General features: G+C 51.6%; 1 protein-coding gene across 2 annotated transcripts in view; it reads right to left on the bottom strand.

Annotated features, from left to right (window-relative positions):
- The window catches only part of NTNG2 (netrin G2), a 47,782-nt gene extending 23,479 nt beyond the window's left edge, over positions 1–24,303 (bottom strand). For both annotated transcript variants that reach the window (XM_017810220.1, XM_017810222.1), the window contains exons 1-3: positions 23,849–24,303; positions 20,206–21,319; positions 1,915–2,558 (exon numbers count right to left, since the gene is read on the bottom strand). In XM_017810220.1, the coding sequence (XP_017665709.1) occupies positions 1,915–2,558; positions 20,206–20,418 (857 nt within the window). In that variant the 5' untranslated portion in view covers positions 20,419–21,319; positions 23,849–24,303. The remainder of the gene's footprint in view (positions 1–1,914; positions 2,559–20,205; positions 21,320–23,848) is intronic.
- Between the last annotated feature and the right edge of the window lie 1,154 nt (positions 24,304–25,457).

Raw genomic sequence — 25,457 nt, 5'->3', positions numbered from 1 at the left:
CCCGCCATGGTGTTTGAAAGGGTTTCCCTCCCCCTGCCCTAGTTCTTTTCGCAGAATTTTTTTGGATTTTAACCTCTTGAACTGATGGCTGCTACTATTAAATGGTGTTAAACTTGGCCGGTGAGCTCAAAAGCTGGTGAGGGATTGGGTGGGGGGGAAGGAGGGCAGCCAACAGCAAGGTGCTGGTTTGGGGAGAATCCTGTCAGCATGGCCTGAAATCCAAAGTACTGGAGCAACAAGTGCTGCCCAAGCCAGGCAGGGAAGGTAGAGGGAGGAGGAGGAGGATCACGTTCACAGGACACCAAGAGTACTTGACCTCTTTGAAGCATGAAGTATCCTGCAGCTGCTGCAGGAGCAGCAACAAGTCCTTGGTTATCTGCAGTTATGTCAGTGCTTGGAAGCCAAAGGTCATTGCACAAGCACTGACATCAAACCTTTAGTCCTAATTTACCACTTCCTAGGCTGAAAACTCTGTGTCCCTGTTACAGAGTCTAACCAGCCCGGACAAGTTGATACACCAGCTCCAACCCTTCCTGCCAGATCCTCTGGTCAGTGTGAGCTTTGGCTGGGGTTTGATCCCTGTGGTTTTGCCACTGCTGTCACTAACATCAAGTGTCCCTGTGGGCAGCTGGGCCACCCAGGGAGGAGCAGGGCCACAAAAGAAGGAGCAGGGGACAGGACTGGCTGTCGCTGGGGTGGAGGTGATGGCAAGGTACTTGCCCTTTTCCTTGCCTTTGCCTGCTTTTCTTCCCTTCCACCCTCCTTACTTTGCTATTTTGCTGCATCCTGAGCTGGTTTTGGACTGTGGATATTTAGTACACCTGGCAATGCTTCTTATGGGCAGCACATATCTACACAGAAGCACCTTGCACTGAAACCTGGGCTCTGCCACTCCTCTGCCCGTGTGCCTGAGCCCCTCAGGGCTTCTCCCTGAGCAATCCCAATGGTGGGCACCCCAACATGCCACCAGTCCAGCTGAGAGCCACAGCTGCTCGTCCCAGACAGGCGACCACACTGTGAGAAAGACCCTCACCTCTGCCTCCTGCCTGCCCCGGCGGGTGGAAGGGGCTCTCCCATCCCTCACTGCAGCTTCCTTCCCCTTGGAGCCTGTTCAAAGCCAGCCTCAGTGGCACCTGCAAAACATTTCTACTTGCAAGTCTCAGTAGCAAACAGTTTGGAACCGATACAAACGGCTCCTCTGTCGCTGTGGTGATGCTTGTTAGCATGGGGTGGGTGATGGGGAGATTTCTCCCCTCTCGCCTGTAAGTCTCGCACAAGCTGGATGGGAAATCAGCCATCTCGGCACTTTTCCACCTTACTTTGCTTTTTCAGTTGATGTCATAATGTAACATATGGCACTATACAGAGAAATTAAAAACAAAACCCAGGAGAAACACCCCCCCACCCACCTCCCCTGCCCCAGATCTGTCTGGGGGGTTTACCCTCACCCCAAACTTCCTCTGCTGGAGCCAAGGCTGCTCAGGGGGTGCTGGGCTGCCTCGGGATGACCCATCCTGCTTGTACTGGCAGTGAGCTGGAGTTTAGTGGGATGAGCATCATTCCTCATCCCCCAGATGCATCAGCATCACCCCTGGGACTTCTAGCTGTGTTTGCACAGCTGGGAACAGGGTATTGGGAGGGAATTCAGACCCTGACTGTCCACCTAAGCCATGTAGCACTTCCCCCAGCACTGGCTGCAGGAGAACACAGCCCCTCTCTCAGACACAGCCTTGGAGGTGCCCCAGCCGTTCCCTGCAAGGACACATCTGTTTTATTTCCAGTGCTGCCCTGCCTGGGGAGAAGGGGTGTCAGAGGGAGAAACACTGTTTGCAGAAATGCTGATGGCTTAGTTTACCAGCAGTAACTTCTCATCCCTCAGAGAAGAGATGCCCAAAGAAATACAGCAGCCGTTACCTGCCGGTGACTTCAATGTTGGAGACGGCATAGAAGTACTTGTACAAGTTCTCCCTCTGCACGTAGGTGCCCCCCAGGGCGGGTCTCAGCAGCCTCATCCGCAGGTCAGTCACGGTAAAGAAGTCCTTGAGCCCTTTGGCGCTCTCCAGCCGGGTGTACAAGTTGTCCATGTTCTTGAGGTCGGGGCCAGCAAAGATGGCAAAGCGGTCCCTGACCTCGAACCGGACGGTCTTCTCTTTCTTGGAGCCCGCCCAGCGGGAATACTCCTCCGTGCAGAGGACCCTGTTGGCACTGGTGGTGGAGAGGTCTCGGACCCTCCGTGCTGGCATGCTGAAGGCCTCCATGCAGTCATCTGCGTAATACTGGTACGGGTGCCAAGTCCTCCCGTTGTCCAGCGACTTCTCCAGCATCATGATGGTGGGGCGCCCGTACTCGAAGGTGATCACGATGTCGTCCGTCAGCTCGATGCTCTTGTTCCAGGACAGGGTGATGTTGGCCAGCAGCGGCTCCGGGTACCGGCGCCACGTCACGCTCTGCCAGTACGTGGCCAGCCCCTCGTCCTCGCTGTCGAACATGAGTTTGGGCGGGTGGGCCAGGTCCGGGTTGGAGGCGTCGCACTCGTCGCTGCACAGGTACGGGTTCTCCTGGAACAACAACAACGGTCACCGGGGAAGAAGGCAAAGCCTGGGCATCGTGTGGGCACCGTGTGGGCATTGTGTGGGCATCACAGCCACGCTCACACCGTTACCAGGCCCTGGATCTGGCTGCTTGTGTCAAACATTAACTGCTGGGCTGAACTGGAGCGTGCCACGGGCCTGGTTCTGGAGGAAGCTGTTTCTGAGAATGAATTTAAGGCAGAAAGATGCGGCTTTGCCTCCACTGTAAGAACGGCTGAGCTGTTTCCTTTGAAAGGCCCTCTGGGAAAGGGCTTTTCAATTTGGCACAGGGGCAATTTTCATAGAAAGTGCCTTCCCTGAGATGGTCTCTGGGAAACTTCGGTTAAGCTTGGCCAATTTACAAGCCTACAGAAAGCTTTGCTCTGCCTTGGAAGAACTGCACGGCTAAAATCCCCCAAACACACCCCTGCCTCTCATGGCTCCTGATGCCAAAAATCCTGGGGACACACCATCCCTCCTGTGCCACTGAGCATGGCTAGAGGAGGGAAAATAAATTTCTCCATCTCCAAGATGGGATAGGACTGAGGAGTAGCAGGGAGAGCAGAGATTTGTGCTCCCAGTGCCACGGTCCTCTCCTGCCTGCAGGGACCATGGAGGGAAGGATGGCTCATCCCATCCAGGTGAAAATGTCCATCACCTGCAGGCCTGGCAATGGGAGAAAAGGAACAGCCACCCCATTTTGCCCACAAATGACAGTGCACGGCCAAGCTGGAGTGTTTTGCAGGGACACATGTACACATCCATGTGCTGAGCTGCACCAGGACATGGTGTGAAGGTTGAAGCTCTGGACTTGGGCATCAGGGTTATTAGCTGTGCCAATAGGTTTATTCCTCATCCATATGTGTGTTAAAGCCCAACATTACTTGCCCTGCAGCTTCTGCCTCCAGGAGTGAGCAGGTGGGTCAGACCCTCCTTGGGGATAATGCAGGTCTGTGTTATAGTGGGTACAAACCACAAATCAACTCTGCAACACAATGCAAATCTTTTTTGCATATGAAGCATCTCTTTGCTGTCACTTTACCTCCCTCTCAGACTCAAAATCCAAAGGGTTGGAGAGGGAGAGGCATTGGTACAACAGCAGGCTCTGCTGCAGTGGGACCCTTGTCAGGGAGGCAGAGGCACCTGGCAGAGGAGGAGGAGGTGATAAAGCAGCTGGAGCTGCTCAGAGCTTCTGGCTGGAGGTGAGGAGCCTGCTGGGGTGTGAGGTCTGTCCCTCCCAAGCACAGTGGATTTACAAGGTAAGACCGAGCCGGGTGCTGTGGTTTGGTTTGTGGGTGCCTTGTGTGTGGCTGGGCCAGGGGAAGGTGCTGTTTGGGGGGATCAGTGTGTTCCCACCCATCTCTGGAGACCTCCTGCAGTGCTAGGGCTGTGCTGGGGTGCAGGGAGTTCGTGTTGGTAGCTGGGGTCTCTGAAAAATGAGATGCAGGGCTGGGATCTCTGCAGGCTGGTTGTGTCCCTGGACTGGGAGAGCTCTGCTGCAGGCGTGGGAAGAGGCTTCTCCTGTGTCTGTGGCACTGGGGACTGACCCTGCACCGTGGCTTGCTTTGATCTGGGAAACTGCTGGAGTCTGAATGCTTGTGACCTGCTTTTAGGGTGCCCTGTGTATACCCCAGGCAAAGCAGAGGAGAGGAGCTGGCTTGTACAAATGGGGTGCAAAGGGGAACTTTGGGGCTGTGCTTTGAACGTGGAAATCTCTGTGTAACACAAGGTGCTTTGGAAAATCTGTGCTTTGCCACTGCCAGCTGGGCAACCAAAGGTCTAGGGAACTACTCAGAGCTTCTCCATTCTGTGACTGTAAAATGGGCCTTGGGTGCCTCCCCACAGCTCGGAGCCACGGGCTGAGCTTTGCAAAGAGAGCGGAGGCCACGGCACCCAGGAGCCCTGAAAAGCTCAGGAGGGCATAAATAATTCCGTGCTCAGAGCAGCGTGTGAGTAATGCACTGTAAATAAGGCAGGAGGCTGCTCCGCCGGCACGGGGGATAAAACAAAACAGCGAGGAACTGATCTGCACGTGAGCACCAGGATCGTCTGCAGGGGAGACAGCGACAGCCTTGGGGAGACAAGGGGACTCCTGTAAACACAGCACACGTTGTGTGTGTGTGTGCACGAGGCTGCCAGGGAAAGCAGATCAGAAAACAGGTCAACACTCAAACTGTTTTCAGCACTGTCTTGCTCTGACACGCACCTGCCTGACGGAAAAGCTGGGGTTTGTTCCTCCTGTTACAGCCTGAACTTGAGCAGTGTGTGGCTTTTGCCTCCTCTGTGTGTGCCAGGAGGAAGGGCTGCAACCAGGGCTGCTGAGCTCCAGTGTGGTGCCCACCCCGGAGCATGAAAGTTGATTCTGTGATTCTGGTACCGAATAGATGTGTTGGTTGATGTTTTAAAGGCAAGTGGCTGGATAGGTTTTATCATTGTTTTATTCGCAGCTGTGACAACTGAGCAAGGGAAATCAATGGAGTGCTCACGCTTGCTTGGATGGGGGAGCCTGAAGGGTGAGGGCACCTGCCCAGGTGCTCCCCACTATCCCCCCAAAGAAGGGGGGATGCCAGCTGGGGTGTGGTGGAACTCTGAGCCACGCTGGGGGGTCCTCTCCTGTCTCAACATGCTGTTCTGGAGTAGAGATTAAGAAACCCTGAGATAGTGACATATTTAATATGCTCTCCTGACTCGTCACGTTCAGAGGAATTGTTTACCTCTGCTAATGAGACACAGCTTCCTGCTGGGGGATGGAGCTGCCTCTCAGCGCAGCTTTACAGCAGTGGCTGATGGAAAAGGCAGAAAAATCCCCCTCAGCTGAAGTGCTGGGGGCTCTGTGAGTGTGTTTCCTGCGCTGAGGCAACATATTGTGTTGCAGTATGGTCCTACTGCCAATGTGGCCATACAGATGGCTTAATAGGGCAGTCCTGAAAAGACCATCCCTGAGGTCCTATTTCAGCACTTGTCTGAAGGAGGGTGCAGCAGTGCAATGTCTTAGTGGGCTCAGGTGGAGAACTGGCTTGGGATGGCAGCAGAAAGTTCCCTGATAAACCCGCCTTGCTGCTCAGAGTGGCTCTGTCTGAGAGGAGTCTGTGTCACAGAGCTGCCCTGGCTCTTGCTGTGCACCTTTCTTTCTCTGTGTGCAGCAGCCACTGGGGCTGCCAAAGCCCTTGAGCTGGTGTAAGATCAATCTCCACTGAATATTTGCCACATGAGCTGCCTCCAGCATGGCCACAGTGGCCACCTTCACCTCCAGGGCTATAATGCTCCTATCAAGGCTTTCTCTGGAGGCTTCCTTAAGCAGTGGCCAAATTGAACAAAGGAAGGACTCTGTGACCAAACCACAATAAGAAAACATTACCCAGACCAGAAAAGGGTGGCCAGGATGGGAGGTGGGACAGGTTTCCCACGAGCAGTGGGGGAAGCAACCGAGTCTGACAAGCGTGATCCCTCTCCCAGTGTCCCGTCTGGAGGGACAGGGTTGGCCAGGCATGTCCCTGGCAGGGGACCTGGTGGGTCAGGAGCAGGGAGAAGCGGAGCCAAAACTCTGCCTGTCTGCCATATGCTTTGTCCCAGAGATGAGGGACTGGAGGTGCACGATCCCTGATGGCTCCCGTACATCCCAACCTGTGGGTGTGCTCAGCCCAGCAGGCAGCAACCCCAAAGATGCCTTTAACCACCCTCACGTTTTGCAGAGCCACATGGCTCGAGGGCTGCACGGTTGTCAGAGGGCAAACGCAAAAATAACCTCTAAGTGACAGTGCTGGAAGGTGGGGGAGAGCCTCAAAAGCCACCGAGTGAGTCACATCACTACAGCTTCCTCTGCTAAAATGAAGTGTTCCTTTTTGGGTTTAGGTTTATTGAATTGTCCTTCCTCTGCGGGATGCTCAATGCCTTTTCTGCCGGGGGGGGGGTGGTTTGAAGTGAGCCAGGAGGGCAGGGGGGAGCGGAAACAGATGGCCATACTTTGGCTGCTCCCTTGGTCCTGGTAAGATCAGATATAGCACTATTGAAACAATTCCAGGTATTATTTTTGAATCTGGTTTCCTCCCCCAAGCCGTGTGTCCTCCAAAGAATCTGTCCAAAGTCTCATGATATTTAAGTCTTCAATCTAAAAGTCAGGATGCATTAGCCAGGCAAACTTGGTCTCAGTGAGCTTAAAATAAATCAGTTCACTTTGAGTCTCACGCTATTAAATCAGTCGTGAGCGTCCTCACGACAACTAGACATTGGAGGTTTCAGGCTCTCCAGCTCCTCTGGTTGTGCATTTCTTCAGGGTGCAACAAAGAGTGTTGCAGCCTTGCTTAGCCCCAGCTCAGCCCAAAGGGACAAATCTCTAGGGGACAAACTGCAAGAGCCTTGTTGAGGACACGTTGTCCTAAATAAATGGCATCATAACAAGATTGTGCCTCCATGAGGAAATCACAGAGTGGTTTTGGTTGGAGGGGACTTTTAAAGGTAATTTATTCCAAATAGGCAAAGACATCTTCAGCTAGATCAGGTTGCTTAAAGCCCCATCCAACCTGACCTTGAATGTTTCCATGGATGGGACATCCATCATGTCTTTGGGCAACCTGTGCCAGTGTTTTACCACACTCACTGTAAAAGCTTTCTTCCTTATAACTGGTTGAATCTAACCCTTTTGCATTTAAAACCATTATCCCTTGTCCTACCACTACAATTCCTGATAAAGAGTCCCTCCCCATCTTTCCTGTGGGCCCCTTTAGACACTGGAAGGGACTCAAAGTCCTCCTTAGCAGGGCTGCTCTCAATCCCTTCATCCCCCAGCCTGGACTGATACCAGGAGTTGCCCTCACTCAGATGCAGGACCTTGTGCTTGGCTTTGTTGAACCTCATGAGGTCCCAATGGACCCACTCCTCGAGCTGGAAATGTGTCCCAGTCCTGGTGACTGCAGACCCAGCCCTTGGTTTTGCCTCCTCTTGGTTCCTGGAGCCTGTGCTGGGCAAAAATGCTGCAAAAGGGACTTTCTGAAGGTGGCAGCGGAGACTTGCTCCTTGAGGAGGATTTCTTAAGAAACAAGATCTTGGTTCTGACAAAGCACAATGACAGGAATCCAGGATGCTGCAGCAAAGCTGCTCCCCACCTTGCTGGGAAGAGAGGGAATGGGGGAAAACAAGCACAATAAAAGGCCCCGGTTTTACAAAGCCCAGCTGGTTTTTAGGGCTCTTAATGAGCCCAAAAGTTTTTTTGCCTTCCCCCTCCCCCCCTCAGATAATGCCATTTTTAAGCCTCACAGCATAAAATTATGTATTTTTGTAGGTGAAATTGCTTGATTAATCATTAAGCTGTTGAATATTTTAAACAAACTAGACATCTGCTGTGAATGGTGAAAGCTGCACAGAAATAAGACTGCAGCTTTTAGATCTCCGTGCCAAAGGGAAGCTGGAAAGCAATTGCAACCACTAGCTGCACAGTGAAGAAAAATAAGAATAATAACAATAATATTAAAGGGGAAATAAAAAAACAAGAACCAAGATTTGAGCATGGAAAAATAAGTAGATGATGTAGGAACTTGTACTGCTCAGCCAGGGATGCTCATCCCAGCTCTCACACTTAGTGTGATGTGTTCAACGGTGTCTTAGTCCAGGGAACCCCTTTGGACTTCTTTTGCTTTTTGGGGTCTCTTCTGCTTATTGTTTAAGCCAAGGCCTCTGCTAAAACCCAGAGCACCCTGGGATCACTTGTTTTTAATTATAGTCTCCTAATAAGAGTACTGACAAGGTCTCATCAAGTTGGACTAGTCTTGGAAAACAAATTTTTTTTATTTTTCTTAACTGGGGGGGGAATCCTTGGCTTTTTATAGGAAGATTTTTATCAAAGGGGGAAAAATTTAAATATGTTTATTTGGCACAAAGACCTAAGCTGTTCTGTGGGTTTCTCCTGGGTCCTTTTTTCTGTAGTGGGTTTTTTTTTTCAACTGTGAACTGGCTCTCAAACCCAACCAGAGACCTGGGGTGTCTCCAGGCTCTCCTGCAAGTGCTGATGATGGTTGGGACTGGGGGCTGTTTGATAGCCCCCTTCATAGCCTGAAGAGCCATGTCTGGCTCCCTTGACATGAGGGGAAGCAGGAGATGGCACAGGAACCTCCTTCCTCCTCGGGAGTGCTTATGGCTGAGGAAACCTTGGTCTGGAACTCCATCTCCACCCAGGATGGGACAATTCCCCTTCCATAGCACCCGCCCTATCCAGCTGTGATGCTTAAGGAGCTCTTGGGTGCATCCCAAGGCCCTTCTGGCTCCCTCAGGGCACCTCTGATGCTGCCTTTGAGTTTCTGCTCAAAGCTCAGCTGATGAGGTTCACAAAGTCCCCGCGTTGCCTCGCGCTGCAACTAAGCCCTGAAGTTGGTATCAAATTTCCTCCAAATCCTGCAAAACAACCATATCAGCAAAATCTTCACGTGCACCTGATCCCTCCTGCCCTGATAACGTCCCTGCCGTGGAGCGGTGCCACCGTGGGTGTCCTGCAGCCTCCCCTTCCCTGAACAACCTGTCACGGGAGGACGGATGGCCATGGGAGATGGGTGTCCCCAACCCCAATCCCTGCCTCTCCTGTGGGTGTTTGGGAACACACTGCCCCCCACAATACCTTATTTTCCCTCCTCCCTTTCCCCATCCAGCAGCAAATTGGATCCATTTGCTCCACAGGCTGCAGGGTGGAGCTGAAACGACCGTCCTGACACATTTGCTTTCCTACTTTACACTCGGCTGAGTTCCCCCACTTCACGCTGGGATTGAGCTGTGAGGCTTCACTTCCCTTCCATCCCCTGTTTTCCTGACTCTGCCAGGGCTTCACAGGGATCTCTGTCCCCATCCTGGCTGGGCTGTGGGTTTGCTCTGGTGTCTGTGAGCACCGGAAAATCACCCACCAAGTGGGGAAGATGCTGTCCCTGATCCAGCTCCCCACAGACACCAAGTTAAACCTATTTTCTGCAACACAAATTTTTGACAAGGGTCACACTGAGCAATGCGTGTTTTGGGAAGCTTTCTTGGTTTTTTCTTCCAATAATTGCTCCAGGACGTGATGTTCTTTCCCAAACAGAATTGCATTTACCCGGGAGAAAACACAGGCTCACCCTAATGTCATTTCAGGGTGTTTTCACTCTTGCTGCTCCTGATCTGAGGGTTCAACTGCTCTGTCTGGATTTATGAAAAGACAAGGTGATTTTATGATCAAAAATAACATTTGTGAGTAATTAAGTCTCATGCTTCAGGGCATAAACCATAACCTGCCAGTGGCCGGGATGGGACTTCCAGAGAACTGGAAATACTCTCTGACAATTAATTTTCACTCTATTCATGGGCTGGGAGGGATCAGAGGGGTGAAACAACCGTAATTAATTTACAGCGATTATTTCCAACAGCTGGCAAGTGGCATAACTCACTGCAGAGAGGGCTGGGAGCTCTGAGAGAGATGAGGAGGAATATGAGGCCCCTCTTGTGCCGAACACCCCGCACTGGCCCTTCCCTGTGAGCCCAGGTGAAGGTCTGTGCCCTCCCTGCTCAATGCTCCAAGGAATATGGGAGGGCGCTGGGAGCTGCCTGGCCAGGGTCCACTTCTCTTGCACTAATTCTCCCATCCTCTGGTGCCCAAGTGGGCTTTACCTGCAACTAGGCAGTGACCTGAACCTGGAAAACATCTCGGGAACAGCTTTGCCTGTGCTTTTTTGGGATGTCTGTCAGTGTGCAGGGAGGGGTTCCTGATGGGCCCAGCAGCACAGCATTGGACTGTGGAGATACTGGGAATGCTCTGAATGGAAAAACGTGCCTTTTGGAAACAAAATCTTAATAGCTTTCTTCAAGATGCTTTTTTCTTCTTTTTGTTGTTTTTTTTTTTTTTTCCTAAAAACCACTTTGGTCAGCTCTATATATTTTAGATAACCAGAAGCTGCCTCATATAGTAGAAAATACAGTTTTCTCCAAGGGCTGCTCATGTGGCTGCAGCCCAGGAGCCACTCAGGAATGCTTCCCTGTCGTGGTTTGAGACATGAGGACATCCCCTCATCCACATATTCCCCAGGCATCGCTCTCCTTTTCCTGGTGTGCCTCCAAAGGGGTGTTTTTAAGTGGCATGTGTGGGTAGGCAGGTTCTGGCAAGGCACCCAGGGGTTATTTCACAGCTTCACCTCTGTAGGGGAAGGGCAGCTCCAGCTGGGAGGCAGTGGGTGCTGGGGCAAGGAGCATTTTTGGGATGGGATGGGAAGCTCAGGGTGGGCTGGTGGGGTGGTTTGCTCGCTCGTGTGTCCTTCCCTTGCCTCCTCCCTCCCCCAGCCATCTGCAAGGGGCTCTTATTAAGGCAGAGACAGCAAAAGGGGAGAAAAACCATCCTCGCTAACAAGCTGTTTGCTGTTTATGAGCAGGTAAAGGCAGAGCTGGAATGAATTATTAATAGGGTGGAAATGGGGTCCCTCCACAGATCTGCTGCTAATTCTGGCTCAGCTGAATGTCACTCCCTCCATCTCCTCCCCGGCCGTGGTTTGGGGGGATTGATTGCTCCTCCACTTCCTTCCCCTTCCTCCCGGATCGGACGTTGTCCAAGCCCAAGGTCACCCCTTGCACGGGCGTTAGGACAGGCTTTGGCTGTGTGAGGGATTCGGGAGCGTGTGACTCAGCAGAACCGGCCCCGCGCGCGGCTCCGGCCGAGACACCGGGACACACACAGACACATTTTGCTTTTTGCCTCTTGCCTTTGGCCTGAAGCAGATCCTCACTCACCGAGCAGCGCCGCTCGTTCCAGGCTCTCGGGCTCCCTTGGGCCCGTCTCTCCGCCAGAGAAGAGATTCAAGCCCTACTCGTGGCTGCTCTTCCCCTTCCCCCCTCCAGCCTGCTCTGAATTCGAGAAGCATCTCGTTCGTATTTCATCCTGGCTCAGGGCTGTGCCCTTCTCTGCACCAGCCCTGGGGAAACATCACCGTGCCGGACAGGGTGGGGTGGTGGCAGTTCAATGGCCTGTCTCCAGGTGGGGAAATTGAGGCAGGGAGGGATTTCAGGAGCAAGTCTGGGTTTGATCAGGAGCATTGAGGGCTCCACCTTTCTGAGGACTGGACTCCCCCAGGCATCTGCAGCTGGGCAAAGTAGTGGCTTCTTCACCCAGTGTTGATCTGAGGGTTGAGACAAACCATGAGGGTCAAGGAAATCTCTGCTCTCACCCCACACAGTCTCTGAAACTCTCCCATGGTCTGTTAGTACTCCATGGAAAGGGTCTGAACTGCTCTTTGCACAGTAAATGACACAACCTTGGCAGGAGGCTGACATCCAGGCAGGAAGCCTTCTCTCCACAAAAGGAGGATCCAGAGGGAGATGCTCCTTGTCACGCACAAGGGCTGATCCAAGTCACCTGTCCACCCTCACAGCACAGCCGGCACCACCCGTGCACCGACACAAATCCCCTCACGCCCACTCTGGCTCAGCCAGAGACAGAAAATCTGGCTACACGATGAAATGTAACCTCCAGACTGAAATCAGCCCAGTCCATGGGTGACCTCTCCAAGAAGGGCCCCAAGCATGATGTTTGCAGAGTGACATCGGGGCAGCACTCCCATTCCCAAGGCCGGGATGGCCTGGCACCAGTTCAGCTGCTGCTGCTGGATGCGCTGCCCAGCACCTCGTCCTGTGGGACGTGTGTGCAGCTCACTGGGGGCGGCACAAGGGTTAACGCCGCCCGGAAAATTCCACTCCTAAGCAGATAATCTCATCTGTGCCGGGGATCCACACACATCACCCGCAGCAGCCCGGCTTCCCATGGAATCATTTTTGAGCAGCTCTTTCTTTGTGAACTGCTAATCCCCCGGTGAGCTGCTCTAACCCCGTCCCTCCTGGCGCCCTGGGCTCACCTCCACCCCCACCTCCCCACCGGGGCTGCACCCCTGTGGCCACCCCTTTTTGCAGGGGGGATTGCAGGGTGACCCAGAGCCTGGGATCAGAGGCTGATGAACCAGACACCCCTCAGCCGGCAGCCGCGGGCACGCGTTCAAAAACCCAGGCGTTTAATCCCATTGACTGCTTTTTAGCTTGTCTCCAAACTCGGACTTTCTGTACCCAAGAGTTGCAAGCTTTGGTCTGCCCAGGGCGCTTCCCTGAAGCTTGTTTACAAATTAAGCTGCTTGGATCCTGCCCTATCCCTTCTTTGCCAGATTATTAAGCCCTTGCATCTTGCTACAGAGATGTATTTGTGTCCGCAGACCCTACCAGCAGGAGCACAGCAGCAGCGACCTGTGTGCTGGGCTGCGAGTGCATTATTGATTCAGGACTAAGAAAATGCTTAGGAAGTAGGAAAAGTGTCCTGCTCTCTAAAAGCTTGTGCGCCTTGTAAGCTCAATACATGCAGCCTTTGCAGAGAGGCTCGCTACGCCGCTATTAATAATTTATTCTGCAAGAGAGGCCCTGATAGTTTGAATGGGGGAGGGCAGGACGTGGAGGTGGGGAGGGAATGGAGGCTCTGCTGTGCTCCTCAAATGGAGGTGCATTTTTGAAGCCTTTCTGGGGGGAGCACAGTTGGGTAGTGGGTACCCCTGCACCCACCCCGGCCTCTGATCAGGGCTCCTGTGTCTGCTGCATCGAGCGTTCTGACTTTGCTGTTGTAGCAAAGTATTTGGCTGCTTTATGCTCTACTTCAGGGGAACAATTCAGCAGGTGCCTGTTGGAGGTTGGGACTGAGCTGTGGTCAGCCCAAAATGTGTCTTGGCTATCCCTGAGGGCAGGACAGCAATCCTTTCCTTTAAGAGGGCTCCCCAAACCCCCTGAATGGCAGCACTGTGGAGCTGAAGCAGCTGACTCAGCCAGCAGATGGGGAGTTACAAACCCTTTAGCTGGGATTAGAACCAGCTGAATCTGTGCTAGTTGTCCCTTTGTGATATTCCCCCTGAAAGGGGCGTGGAGGTGTCCAGGCAGGACTGGTCAGAGTGGTGGCAGCAGCATCCACGTGGAGCTCAGCACTGAGGGAGCAGAGATCCATTGCTTGTGCTGGAGTGTGCAGCAAAACGGGTGGTGGTTCTGGGATGTGGGTGTGTGGGCACTGGAACCCCCTGGCCCCGCTCATGGATGGACCCTGCTGTCCTCTCCAGCCCCCACCACTGCTCTGACACACACTGGTGTTTGCCTTCCATGTGACTTGGTGGAGGCTGGAGTTGTGGCACCGTGTGTGGAACCGCTCCACGGAGCAGAGTGGAGGGTGGGCTGCTGCCTGAGTGGCTCCTGCAGGAATGTGAGCAAATGGGAGAGGTGGGAGCCAGCTGGGATGAGACCCAAGCTGGTGGCTCTGCATCGCTGGGTGGCTGCACCCACTGAGCTCCTGGACAAGCAGCCCCATCCAGTCCCCTCTTGCAGATGGAGCCTGCTCAGGGATGGCTGAGAAATGGAGAAATCCACCCTGGAGCCAAAAGGCACAGGTTTCCCTAAGCCTGCCCACGTGGAGCACAGACCAGATGTGCAGAGGCACCAGTGTCAAAGGCTGGAGCAAGCACGGGTCAGGGCAGTGGAGCAGGGTGGGAGCAGGGTCAACACTGCAACATGTCCCCTCTGTGGGTGCTGAAAGATAGGGGGACTTGTGGGAACCTCGTGGGACACGTCTGAGGCTGCAGGGGATGGCTTGTCTGCCTGGGGTGAAGGCTGGAAGTCCAAACTGCTGTTTGTCAGGGCTTTGAAGGCATAACCTTCTCCCCAAAGACATCTCCAGAATGGTCATCCAGCAGTGCTGTGTGATTTGGGGAGGAAAAAGCCTCTTTGGTGCTTTCCAGCACAGAAACCTGCGTTCTGTGTGGAACTGCCCAAGTGACACCAGGGCACATTCAGCAGCTGGGTCAGCCGAAGCCCCACATCCCAAAAACCTGAGCATAAAAAGGTGACTTGGGGTCTGAAAGTAAGGTTAGAACTGGACTTTCACTTAGGGAAACCAGAGCCTGGTAGGAGAGCACTCCTTCCCACTCCAGCAGGATTTTCTCTAGGGAGGATTCCTCTTCAAGTTTAACGGAAAATCATATTTATGCTATAGAAGACAATATAGATTTTAGAATCAATAAATAGGAAGGATTGCCCTGAACAGCTCTGGCTTCAAAAGTTGCTTATGGAAAACTGTGGTACCTGGAGTTGGTGTATGATGTAAGGGCTGCTGTGAGAGCTGTTCTTCCAGCTCTGGTCACACTCCTCAGCAAGTCTTCTGAGTTTGTTCTCTTCTGCTTTTCCCATCTGGACACTGTTCCCTTTGAAGAGTAAAGCTTTTCTTAAAGTAGTTTATTCTTCCTCATCTCCTTCAAGGTGGGGGTAAACTTTCTGCTCACTGTACCAATTAAATCTACTTGACAGTTTCATTTTTATCGCCGTGTCTTTTCCATCAGCAAGTGGAAATGATCCTTGCTAGGGGAGCAGCATCCCACTTTACAACAAGATGAATCCCGAACTGAGCATTTAAGGAAATTGTTACAGACTGTGAGGGAAAATCCCGTGTGCTCAGCACTCTTTAATTTAAAGCTGAATTGTATCCTTTCATTTTTCTGTGAAGCTTTTGCTTTTGTACCACCCAGATCCTGCCGCGCTCCGGAGTAGCCTCGGTGGTAGGAGAGCAGCAGTGTGTAATTTGCTGAGCTGCTAATAATGTACAACCCAAGGGTCTGGCCCCAAGGGCAAGGAGCCACTGATCCTGACTTCAAACAGTGTCCTCTGCAGCAACCCTGATGCTGAGAAGTGATTAAGGGTGGCAAGAGAACCAAAAGGCTCCAGCTCTCTCTCCCACGCTCGAAAGCAATGCCATGATGGGTGCAAGGCGTGGATTAGGGAAACCTGCATCCGGATGGAAATGGCAGCAGTTGCCTTTTCCAGCCTCTCCCAAAAGGAAAGGGGAGCATTTTCCAGGTGTTAATTTAATGTACTGCAGGGTTCAGAGGGAAGGGGGGCTGTTAGCACTTTGCAGATGTGAAAAGAAAGATGTGTCTTTCCGTCCCCACAACCCTGCCCAAGATGTTGTGGGTCATTTGACAGCACAGAGTGAGTTTCTTGTGCTGCTGAATTTTGGTATAAAGGCAAAGTAGTGAACGTCCCCAGTGCCATGTAGGTCCCACAATGAAGGGCAAAGGGGAGCTCCAACTCCCAGCCCGCTGCTATGGCCAAGGATGGGTTTGCAACCAGTAGTGGTAGTGCTGATTTATTCAAGGAGGAGGCAGAACATCCGCTTTTCTTGGAAAGGATTTTCCATTTGACTTGTATACAGGCTCTGCTTAGCCCAAAGGATGTCCTTGAACCCTGGGGCAGTCAAAAGGCTGAGGATACCTCGTGCTTTGCCCCCTGGTTCAGTCTGAAACAAGGTGCAGGGGGCAGCACAGGCACCTCCGGTGGGCTGGGGAAGGGCTGTGTGTCTCTGCTCAAGACACCAGAAAGTCCAAAGAATCCAATTCTTTGATCACTAGATCATGGTGCATCTTGAAAAATGCTTCTGGAAGAGCACTTCTGAAGCAACTCCTTTTTCCTTCTTACTTTAAAAACTTTGGCTTTACTTTTAACCATCCCCAAACTCGCAATCCTTTTTCTGCACCTAAACAGGTGTATGAAAATATGGTTGGTTAGAGTTGTATGAGATGGGCTAAGAATGTAGGGAAAAGGGTTTCTGTGCCCAAAGGTTTGTCTGCTTTTTCCAACTTTAGCACTCAGTCTAGTAAGAGAAATAGTTCTTTAGTACAAGCCTTATAACCACATGTCATTCAGAAAAGTTTAGCTAAGAATTAAACTAAACATCCAATTTGGCTGCATGTGTAATGAATAAATAAAGCCTTTTCCTTTCATGTACCCGTGCCAAAGTCAACAAGCTCTATTAGCTGATGAAACAATGCTGACGCCAAATAAAAATACCCCTGACCCATCAATATGGGCTAAGAGCTCGGCCCTGCATCAAAGAGGTTTGTCAGAACAAGAAATACTGTCTCGACACCTCTGGGGGGAAAACAAAGGCCCCCATTCCTGCAGGAAGCTGGGCTCCCTGTGCTGCTGGTGCAGGGAGCTCTCACTGGGACGTCAAGGAGCAGCAAAACCATTCCATGGGGACTGTCTGCTATGGACACCGCTCCTTGCTTTTGCTTAGAATGATTTGGAAACCTTCCGAACTGCAAACCTATTTGGAGCTGGGATTAGGGCTTTGGTGTTTGCTTGCTCCCCACTGCACACCCCGTGTGTGAACTCCCCACAAAACCAGAGGATTTTTTAATCCTGTGTGCAAAACGCTGACGCTTCAAAGTGCAATCCTCCAAGGTCCCTGCTGGGCAGCAAAGAGGAGCTTCAGCATCTCAGAGTATCAACACCTGGGAGCACCCTGCCAGCTGGGCCATCCTCCCTCTCCTCCCCAGGAGAGTGGGAAGGTGAAGGAACACTCCATCTCCCCTCTGCCCCATGCAGACTGTGCAGCTTTGCCATTCCCCAGCCGTGCTTATCTTGCAAACCCCTCTCCCTTGAAATCCACGTTCAGCTGCTCCGTGCCATGCCCTGCATGTGATCTTTGAAGTCTTGCCCCTCCCTCGACATCCTTGGCTAAAAGATCTGTTCCCTATTAGTCTTCAGTCACGCTTTTAGACTCATTCAGGCTTTTATTTACTTATCCATCTGTCTTCCTGTTCCCACCACTCCCCCTGTCCTGCCAGGAGGGAAAGTACAATTCATTTTTCAGGTGACCCTGCCAGGAAGGCATTGACATGAACAGGAGCAGGTTCAGAAACTGTGGAAAAAGCAAAACCCTTGACTGCAATAAGCAGCAAAACACTTCCCAACCAGAAGAAAGCAGCCAGATGTGACTAGAATTGCTACAAAACAGAAAAGACTGTCCTCCAAATAATTCCTGCCATCCCCTGACGCCTCCTTGTGCAGAACTCTCTGTGAGCACTGCTCAGAGTTGTTGCAGGGCACTGTGTGATCCTGTGGGCTGTGTGATGCCTCCTGGTGCTGCTACAGCCTCGCAGGACACACTCACTGTCTGACAGGGTCCTGACTGTCACCAGGACTCTGCTCCTCTGCCTGCCCACAGCAGTGCCCTGCACAGGGACACGGTCCAGCTCCCTCCTGTCTGGCTGCTTTGAGCATGGAGGGGTGTTTGTGTGTCTTTAGTTTTGATTTCAGCTGTCTGAGCAGTGCAGGTGTCCTGCTGGGCTGCGCTTAATTCTGAGTAACGTGAGTTTAACTGCACGGACAGTACCCCGCTGCTTTGAAAGACACCTGAGAAAGCAATATAGTCACCGTAAGAACTTCTCTGCTGGAAAGCCAGGCTCCTATGAGAACCCACCTGTTACAAAGAAATAATTAAAACCTGAAGAGGAAGGATAACAGGACACTGAAAGGCACCTGAGCGGGCTGGCAGCGAGGAGCTGCTCAGGGCGTGTGTGTGAGCTGCTCACCCTCCCCTCTCAGCCAGGGCCGGGGCTCGGAGGTTGTAACGATCGGTGGGCAGCGACATCGATTTTTGTCCGGCACTTCCTTAGTGCAGGGGGAGCAAAACTCGGCTCACATCCTCTGCGGGCTCCGCTCGCCTCCCCCTGCCTGTCAATAGGTGTCAAGTCACCACCCAGGACCGGCGGTGGAAGGGCCATTTCTTGCTGATTCCACTTTCTGCTGACCATAAGGGGATGCTCAGCAATAAGTGGCCACATGTCATTCCCTGTGAAAATTTACCCTGATGGCCTCCCAGCCCACACCACTCCAGTGCTAAGGCTGGATCTCTCCTGCAGCCACCTCCTGCTCTGTGCACTAAGTGCTGGGTGGGCTCTTTGCTCACCTCAGCAGGGCTGCTCTTCCTCTGCTTCGTTTTTATAACTCTTTAGTCCTCGGGAGAGGACAGTGCTGGTGTCAGAGAGGGGGGGAAAGGGCCGTGAATACAGTGGAATTTCATAAGCCTATCCCAAAAATCTAAAAAATTATATTGCAACATATCATTCCTGTTCTTAGCTTGATCCTTCATCAGGGAATTGCTCGGGGACATTGCTGTGCGTGCCTGTTTCTGGTTTGGAAAACAAAAGCTGGGCTAGGCTGGGGTGAGGCAGGGACAGGAAGGCAAATCCATGTTTTGCATTTGTGTAGCTCTCATTCACGGCTGTACACGGTGTTTGCAAGTGTTACAGCACATGGCAGGCGTACGCTACACGGAAATGCTGCCGGTGCCCAGAATAGAAAGATTTTAGCTCGGTATTGACTGAATCAAGAGATGTGGAGGGCTGATTGCAGTTTGTGTCTTTTGCTTCCTTGGAGGTCAGTGGAGCTGAAGTCTGGAGCATCCTTAACCAGAAAGGGTTTGCAAAGAGCTGCAGTGACTGTAGTGCAAAGCACTTTGGTGTTCTCCTTTTAATCCTTCTGCTGCCAGTCAGATAAATGGAAATACAGACCCACCCACCAATAGTTAACAGTTTTATTTGCAACCTTGGACTTAATCTTTCTTTTCAAACAATCTTTTAAAAGGTAAAGCTGCTACTTATCTGGAATTAGTGGAAATGTCTTCCCTGGTACTAATGAGACCCCTTAGGCTGGAGGGAACTGGGTAACTACTGGCAGCATGTCCTGATGGTCATAAATGTTTGGCGTCCCTTGGTATCAAAGCAGCATTTTTCTCTTGGATTTTCAAGAGGTGCCCTGAGTTGGTTGGGCCCAGGGTATTTCCTAGGTGGCAAACTGAGGCACAGGGTACACAAGCCTGGATAGCACTGGCAATAGAAAGTGGGACTCTGTACTGATTTAGAGGGAGAACTCCCCTTCTCATTATGGGTAATGAAAGAATAACATACTCTTTTAGAATAACTCTTTTAGAATACCTCCTTGTCCAGTGCTCGCCACAATGGAAACCCTGTCAGCATGGGCTGGCTTGGTCCCTGTCCCTTAATTGTGTGCTTGGACCACTCCTGGGGGACATTTGAGAGGGGGCATTACTGTTTTGCTCTTTGCTTTGACCCCTGAATTCTTTAACAATGTAAGGCCTTGTGAATTATAAATCAAATGCTCCTGCTGAGCTTTGTGGTGCACGGAATGAAATGTGATGATTAATATTTAAGAGAAAATAAGTTAAAGATTTTAACTACAAGGGCAAATGTCTGTCCACAGAGTCTTTTCACGGGGAGGTTAGAGGAGAGGGAGAACCACATTTTCAGATATTTCAGTGAAATTTATGGCTGTCAGGCCAACTGCCAGAGCTGTCAGTGTGCAGGGGCCACACTGGCCCTCACCGACCTGCCCTTCACTCTTACTCAGAGATAATGTACCCAGCTCTCCCGTGCTGGAGCAGCCCTTTGGGGTGGGACTGGTGAGCACACCCCACACGCTTCAGCAAGCAGGGGGACGTGCTTGGAGCAGCTCGGGTTGAGTGCTCACTGGGAGCAGAGCTTTTCCAAAACCCAGACCTTACCCAGGACTTGCTCAGCCCTCCCCAGCTCCCCCTTGCCCTCCCCTCCACCATCCCTGCTGTAGGACTGACTTCTCCTTGGCACAGCACTGGGATGGGCAGGATGCCTTCCCCCACTTAGCAGACCAGGAGATTGAGAGCTCCAGGCAGCATCCACTGTGGCCACTCTGAACCAAAATGTCCTTACAATGGCACATTGGCAGGACGCTGCCTCTGGCCACCAGCAGAGCCTGTTATAACCCATCAGATAAGGAGGGAAACACTTACATGGGTGCAGAACCTCTCGGGCGGGTCCCCACAAGTGATTCCTGCCGGATCCACCCGGACCGTCACATAATCCTTCATCCGCATGGCCTTGGGCTGGCAAGCATAAAACTCCCATGAGGGGCCATCGTCCGTGGTCACCCAGGACTTGCAAATGTCATACTGTCCCATGGCCAAGGGGACACAGTGCAAGAGGAGAGCAACCAGGTGGAGCATGGCAGCTGCGGCCAAGCGCGGGGTCCCTGGGCGAGGGCAGTGCCGGGAGTCCCGAGGAAGGCAGCTACTGGGCTAGGGGTTGCTCTCGGGATCAGCATGGAAACTCCTCATCTAAAAATGATCCAGTCGAAGGAGACCCAGACGGTAACAGGGACGATCCCACTCTGCCCGCTGTGTCTGGATGTGGAAAGTTCCTCTCGGCACAGAAGCCAACTTTGCAATTCACTTGATTGGGAAAGTTTTGGCCAGAGTTGCTGATCAGTGGTCAAAAGTCTTCCTTAACCTCATTTTTTCCCCCCTTATATTGTACGAAAGGTCTTCCAAATCAGCATGAAAATATCTAGAGGTGACTCCAGTCAATCAATAGAAAGATCAAGTTCTGAGTTGCTGATGAAATTTGATAGGAGTAAATTGGAGAGGCCGTGGGATGGTGCTGGATCAGGTTTTCCTCAACCTTCTTGTCTGCTGCAAATGCGTCGCTGGGGAAGTGCCTTAAACTGTGTCTGCCTTAATTACTAGGGAGTTTGAACATTAACATATAAAATGAATAGAGCATCTGGTCATCAGTACAACTCTGACAAGAGAGATCCTTTGGAGCTAAAATTCCCTTTTCCCAAAGGATGGTTGTGTCAACATGAACAGGTCAGGTGTCAAGATCCGTGGTGGTCCCAGCAGGATGCTGGGTGGTCACTGGGTTGACAGGAGCAGTGCTGGTCTCTGCTGCTCCTGCCGTGTCCTGTGGTGGTGGTGAGGCACTCGCAGGCGAGGATTTGTCCAACTCTGCCTTTTGGCAACCGAGCACCAAGTTCCCAAAGCCTTCAGCTGCAATCCATGTGGCTACCTGAGGTCTCCTCTCCCTTTCATGGTCAGGGCAAAGGGACAGCTCATCAGCAGGTGGCACCTGCAAGAAATCGAAAGACAAATTGGGTGGGAGCAAGGGGGGACAGTCAGAGCAACAAGACTTGTAAGAACAGGGGTCCCCAAGGAGGCAGAATCCTCAGCTGGGCTTCCCAAGCCACCAGACAGGTTTTTGTACCAGGGAGATATACAACTTTAATAAAAACCAATCCATAGCAAGATGCTTATGGCTTTTCTGCTGTCTGGGAGAAGGGAAGGAGCACTGCCCCATTTAAGGTACCTGCTTTGTAACAGCAGCTGGTCAACAGGAGCTCTAATGGGTCTTCAAATAATATCAAGAAGGAGCTATAGGTCATTAGAAGATGGAGAATATGCAGACACAGAGCAGGGATAGACAGACAAATTGATAGTCTTAAAAAAGCTAAGCAAATAAATAAGACAGCTGGGGAGACAGATACATTGTCCAGCATCCCCACATATGATTTATCTGAACAATAACATTTAATAAAAAACAATTTAAAGTCCTAATAACATTTAGGTTCACCTAATACAAAGAGCAATGACCTTCCCAGTATTCATTTCAGGTTAGAACAACATTTCTGCAATTTTGCTGTCTTTCCAGTAGAGCTATAAAAACTGTAAGTAATTACAAAACAAAATGACAAAGACCTGAAGGAGAAAAAAAAAACATCAAACCCTCTCTCAGCATTAGATTCAGGAGGAAGATCTCATCTGAGAAGGTGGGAGGCACCTATCCAGAACAGAAATTTAGCTCGGGATAATTCCCTTTCTACTTGTTTCCCCAACTTTTCTTCCACAATTTAGGAATGCCTACTTCAACAGCACATTTAGCATCTGCTTTCTCATAAAGCTCAGCTGCTAAAGCTCAGAAACTCCAGGTTAACACATGCATTGATCCATGTTCAGGGGCTTCACCCCGCCGTGCTACCATCTCCCTTTCTCCCCTTTTTGGTCGAAGGATTGCTGATTGAGATGAATGAGTTGAGAAAAGAGAAGCTGTCTCTCATGCTTCATTGCCAGCTCTCAACGAACAGCCTATTATAGCTGCGTTGGACCTGAATAAACTCCCAGAAAAAGAATAGACTGGCTGCTATTTTTACATTATGAGTAAATGTAGTAAAAATAATAAGCCGGTGTGACACAGTGTTTATAAGTCCTACTTGCATCAGAGCTGTCTTTTCAGTTATAACAAGTCGGTTCCTAATTATTACATCAAACTGGTCACTGCCAAGTGCCTGATAACAGCAGAAAGTGTGAGACTGGTGTAGAAAACAAGCGGGGTAGTTTTAATGAGGACTCCAGTGCTGTTAAGTTTATGGATCTATTTTCATAGCCTCGACAATTATATTTTGCACTTGAATGGCTGTCAGGGAAAAACTCGGGTAGAAAGGATCTATAATATCTATTAGTGTCTGGTTATGCTGGCTAAATGTCATAGATTCCCAGGGAAATAAAAACTTGCTGGGAAAAAATGTATTTACTCTCAATCCACCAGCCAGGGGAGCGGATCTGGGGAGAAGTCTGAGGTGCAACACTTTGCCAGTCCAGTCCCTCTGCAGAAATAGTTGGAGTGTTGCTCTGAAATGAGCCAACATACTGCAAACGGGGCAGAGAGGCTCCCTGAATTAAAGGTTTCACCCTGCTTGATTTGGTTTGATTCTTAGAAAATAAATCTTCACCTGATATTATTAAGAAACTGCAGTTCATGGGAACAAATAGAATCAATGCTCTTTGTTCTCTTTGAAGAGTACTCAGCACTCGCTGGGGACTGATAGCCGGAGTATTAGAAACACAAAATTAGATTGTGTCTTGACTTAGCTGGCTCCGGTTTTTTTCTTATTATTGGATTAACACCCTATTGAAATAAAGGGACAACGCTGAGCAACAACTGAGCTGCTCTGGAATTAAGAGCAGAAAGTAAACTCAATGAAGGAGTTTTTAATTTTCTCTCAGAAGTGTTGCTTTCCCCACGCACCCTCCGCTCTCCCCCCGCGCTCACGGAGCGGGAGTTCTTCTCCTCTTTCCCACGCTGATCATCCCTTCCCCGCGCCCCTAACAGCGAAGCTGGGGAGCCCCCGCGGGGTGCCGGGACCCCGAACCCCGCGACAACGCTGCGCGGCTCAAAGCTCCCAGCAGAAAAACCTGTAAATCCCACTCGCATCCCGCCGCTCTCCCTGATGGATTCGCGGTTCCCGGCAAAACCCGATGCCGCTCCCCCCCCCCACTCCCGCCCCATCCTCCCCGGTTTCTTTTACACCAAAGGACTTTGGGGGGCGGTTGCAAGGGCTGGAGCGGGAATCGGCGGGGCGAGGGGAGCCCCCCGGGCTTCCCAAACTCCGAAGTGGGAAAATAAACCCCATCCCGCGGCGGGGAGATGGGGATGTTCCGGGGAGGGCGACGCAGAGCGGGACACCCCAGGAAAGCCTGGGAACAACTTGGGAGGTGCGGGGGACACGCGGGGTTTGGGGATGGGGCAGATGCCGGCGCTGCCCGCCCCCCCTCCGCCTCCCTTTTCCCCCCATCCCCGGTGCTCGGCGCTGCGGGTCCTTACCGGGAGGGAGCTCTGCGGTGCGGGGCTCCCGGCGGAGCAACTTCGGGGCCGGGGGGAACCCCAAACACACCCCCCAGCCCAGCCCAGCTAAGCCCAGCCCAGCGCGGCGGGCAGGCGCTGCGCCGCCGGCCCCCAAGGGCAGATGGCCGGGGGAGCTTTGTGCAATCCCGGCTCCCCTCGCAAGTTAATGCCGAGGCTGAAATCCCTTTTGCTCTCACTTTCAATCACAATCGGAGCTTTTATCTCCGTGCCTGATCCCGGCTGCGTAACTTCCTCTGTGCAGCTTTAGCACACACCATCCCACCGGCGGCAATGGGCTTCTTAAAGGTGCAGGAGGAAATGCAGGGCGGGGGGGAGGAGGAGGAGGGAGGGAAAACCACCCGAGGAAGAGGAGGATGCGAGCGGGAGCCTTCGGCTCCGGCGGCCCCGCGGCTCCCGGTGCAGCATCCGCGCCGTCCCGCTGCCCCCGCTCGGATAACGGCAGCCGGGAATGCCGCTCCTCGGGGCTCCTCTGTTATTTTTTTCCTTTAAGAGCTTTAAAAAAAAAAAAAAAAAATTAAAATCATGAGATCATGTTTGCTCGAGGGGGAAAAAAAAAAAAATCTCCAGTCACGAGGGTTTCCCCACACGTGTAAGTCCTCGCATGGTGTGCCCTGAATATTTTGGGGAGGCTTCTGCTGGCGAAGATGCTGTAAATGAGGCTGCGTGCGTGTGTGTTGGGGGAAGAGGGGGTGGTTGGAATTAATAGGATAAACAAAGCAGGAACTCGGAGATGGGGAAATCAGATGGCTGAGAAATGCTTGATAATGGTGGGAATGTGCTTTGGGATTTAACCAAACCGGGTTTTTCTTTGGTAAGGTGGGGGAATTAAGATGCAGGGCTGCAAAGTGTGACAGCACCTTGTAGCATGGGGCTGGAGAAGCAATAGGGGTTGCCTAGGTCTGCTCTGTTGAGTCCATGCTGAGGGGCAGAGGAGGCTCCAGCTCTGGACAAGGCAGATAAAGCTTTGGCAGGTAAAGGTCCAAGTTTTCCCTGCACAGGGCAGCGGCTGGAGACCGGATTCCAAAGCAACAACAGGTTTTTGTCTGCCACAGGCAGGAGAGAATGGGGAAGAGTTGCAGCAAATGTTTAATTTTAGACCATTTGCATTCTTTCACCCTGATGCATTTTTCAAATAATTAATGCTGTGTGTAGTGTTGTTCTGGATGAAATGGATAAATGTCAGTTCATTTATGGGGAGGAAAACCAAAGAATCCCCACTGCCTCCTATGTACATGACCACCAAAAAAAATAACTGCTCCCTCATAACCAAGAATTCAATAATTCCTAAGCCAGAAAATGCATTGTCCAGTTTGTATGTGGTTTGAACCTCATTGACTCAGTATTTTGTTACATGATTTCCTTTGGCCCATTGCTCTGAGGTCTCTATGTGGCTTCTCCCATCTAAGAGTCCCTGGAAAACACACAATCCATCCTTTGACAAGACAGAGGTGATTTAGAGCTCTTCTGGGAAACGTTTCCCATATTCTGGAGCATAAGTGAGATTTATGAAATGCTGGCATTGTGTCTTGACTGTGGCCCAGCCTAAATGTGACGCTGATGCACAGGG

This window comes from Lepidothrix coronata, unplaced genomic scaffold (genome assembly GCF_001604755.1).
Source record: "Lepidothrix coronata isolate B3197 unplaced genomic scaffold, Lepidothrix_coronata-1.0 Scaffold28, whole genome shotgun sequence".
Taxonomy (NCBI): Eukaryota; Metazoa; Chordata; class Aves; order Passeriformes; family Pipridae; genus Lepidothrix; species Lepidothrix coronata.
This window is presented reverse-complemented; position numbering and strand designations above follow the sequence as displayed.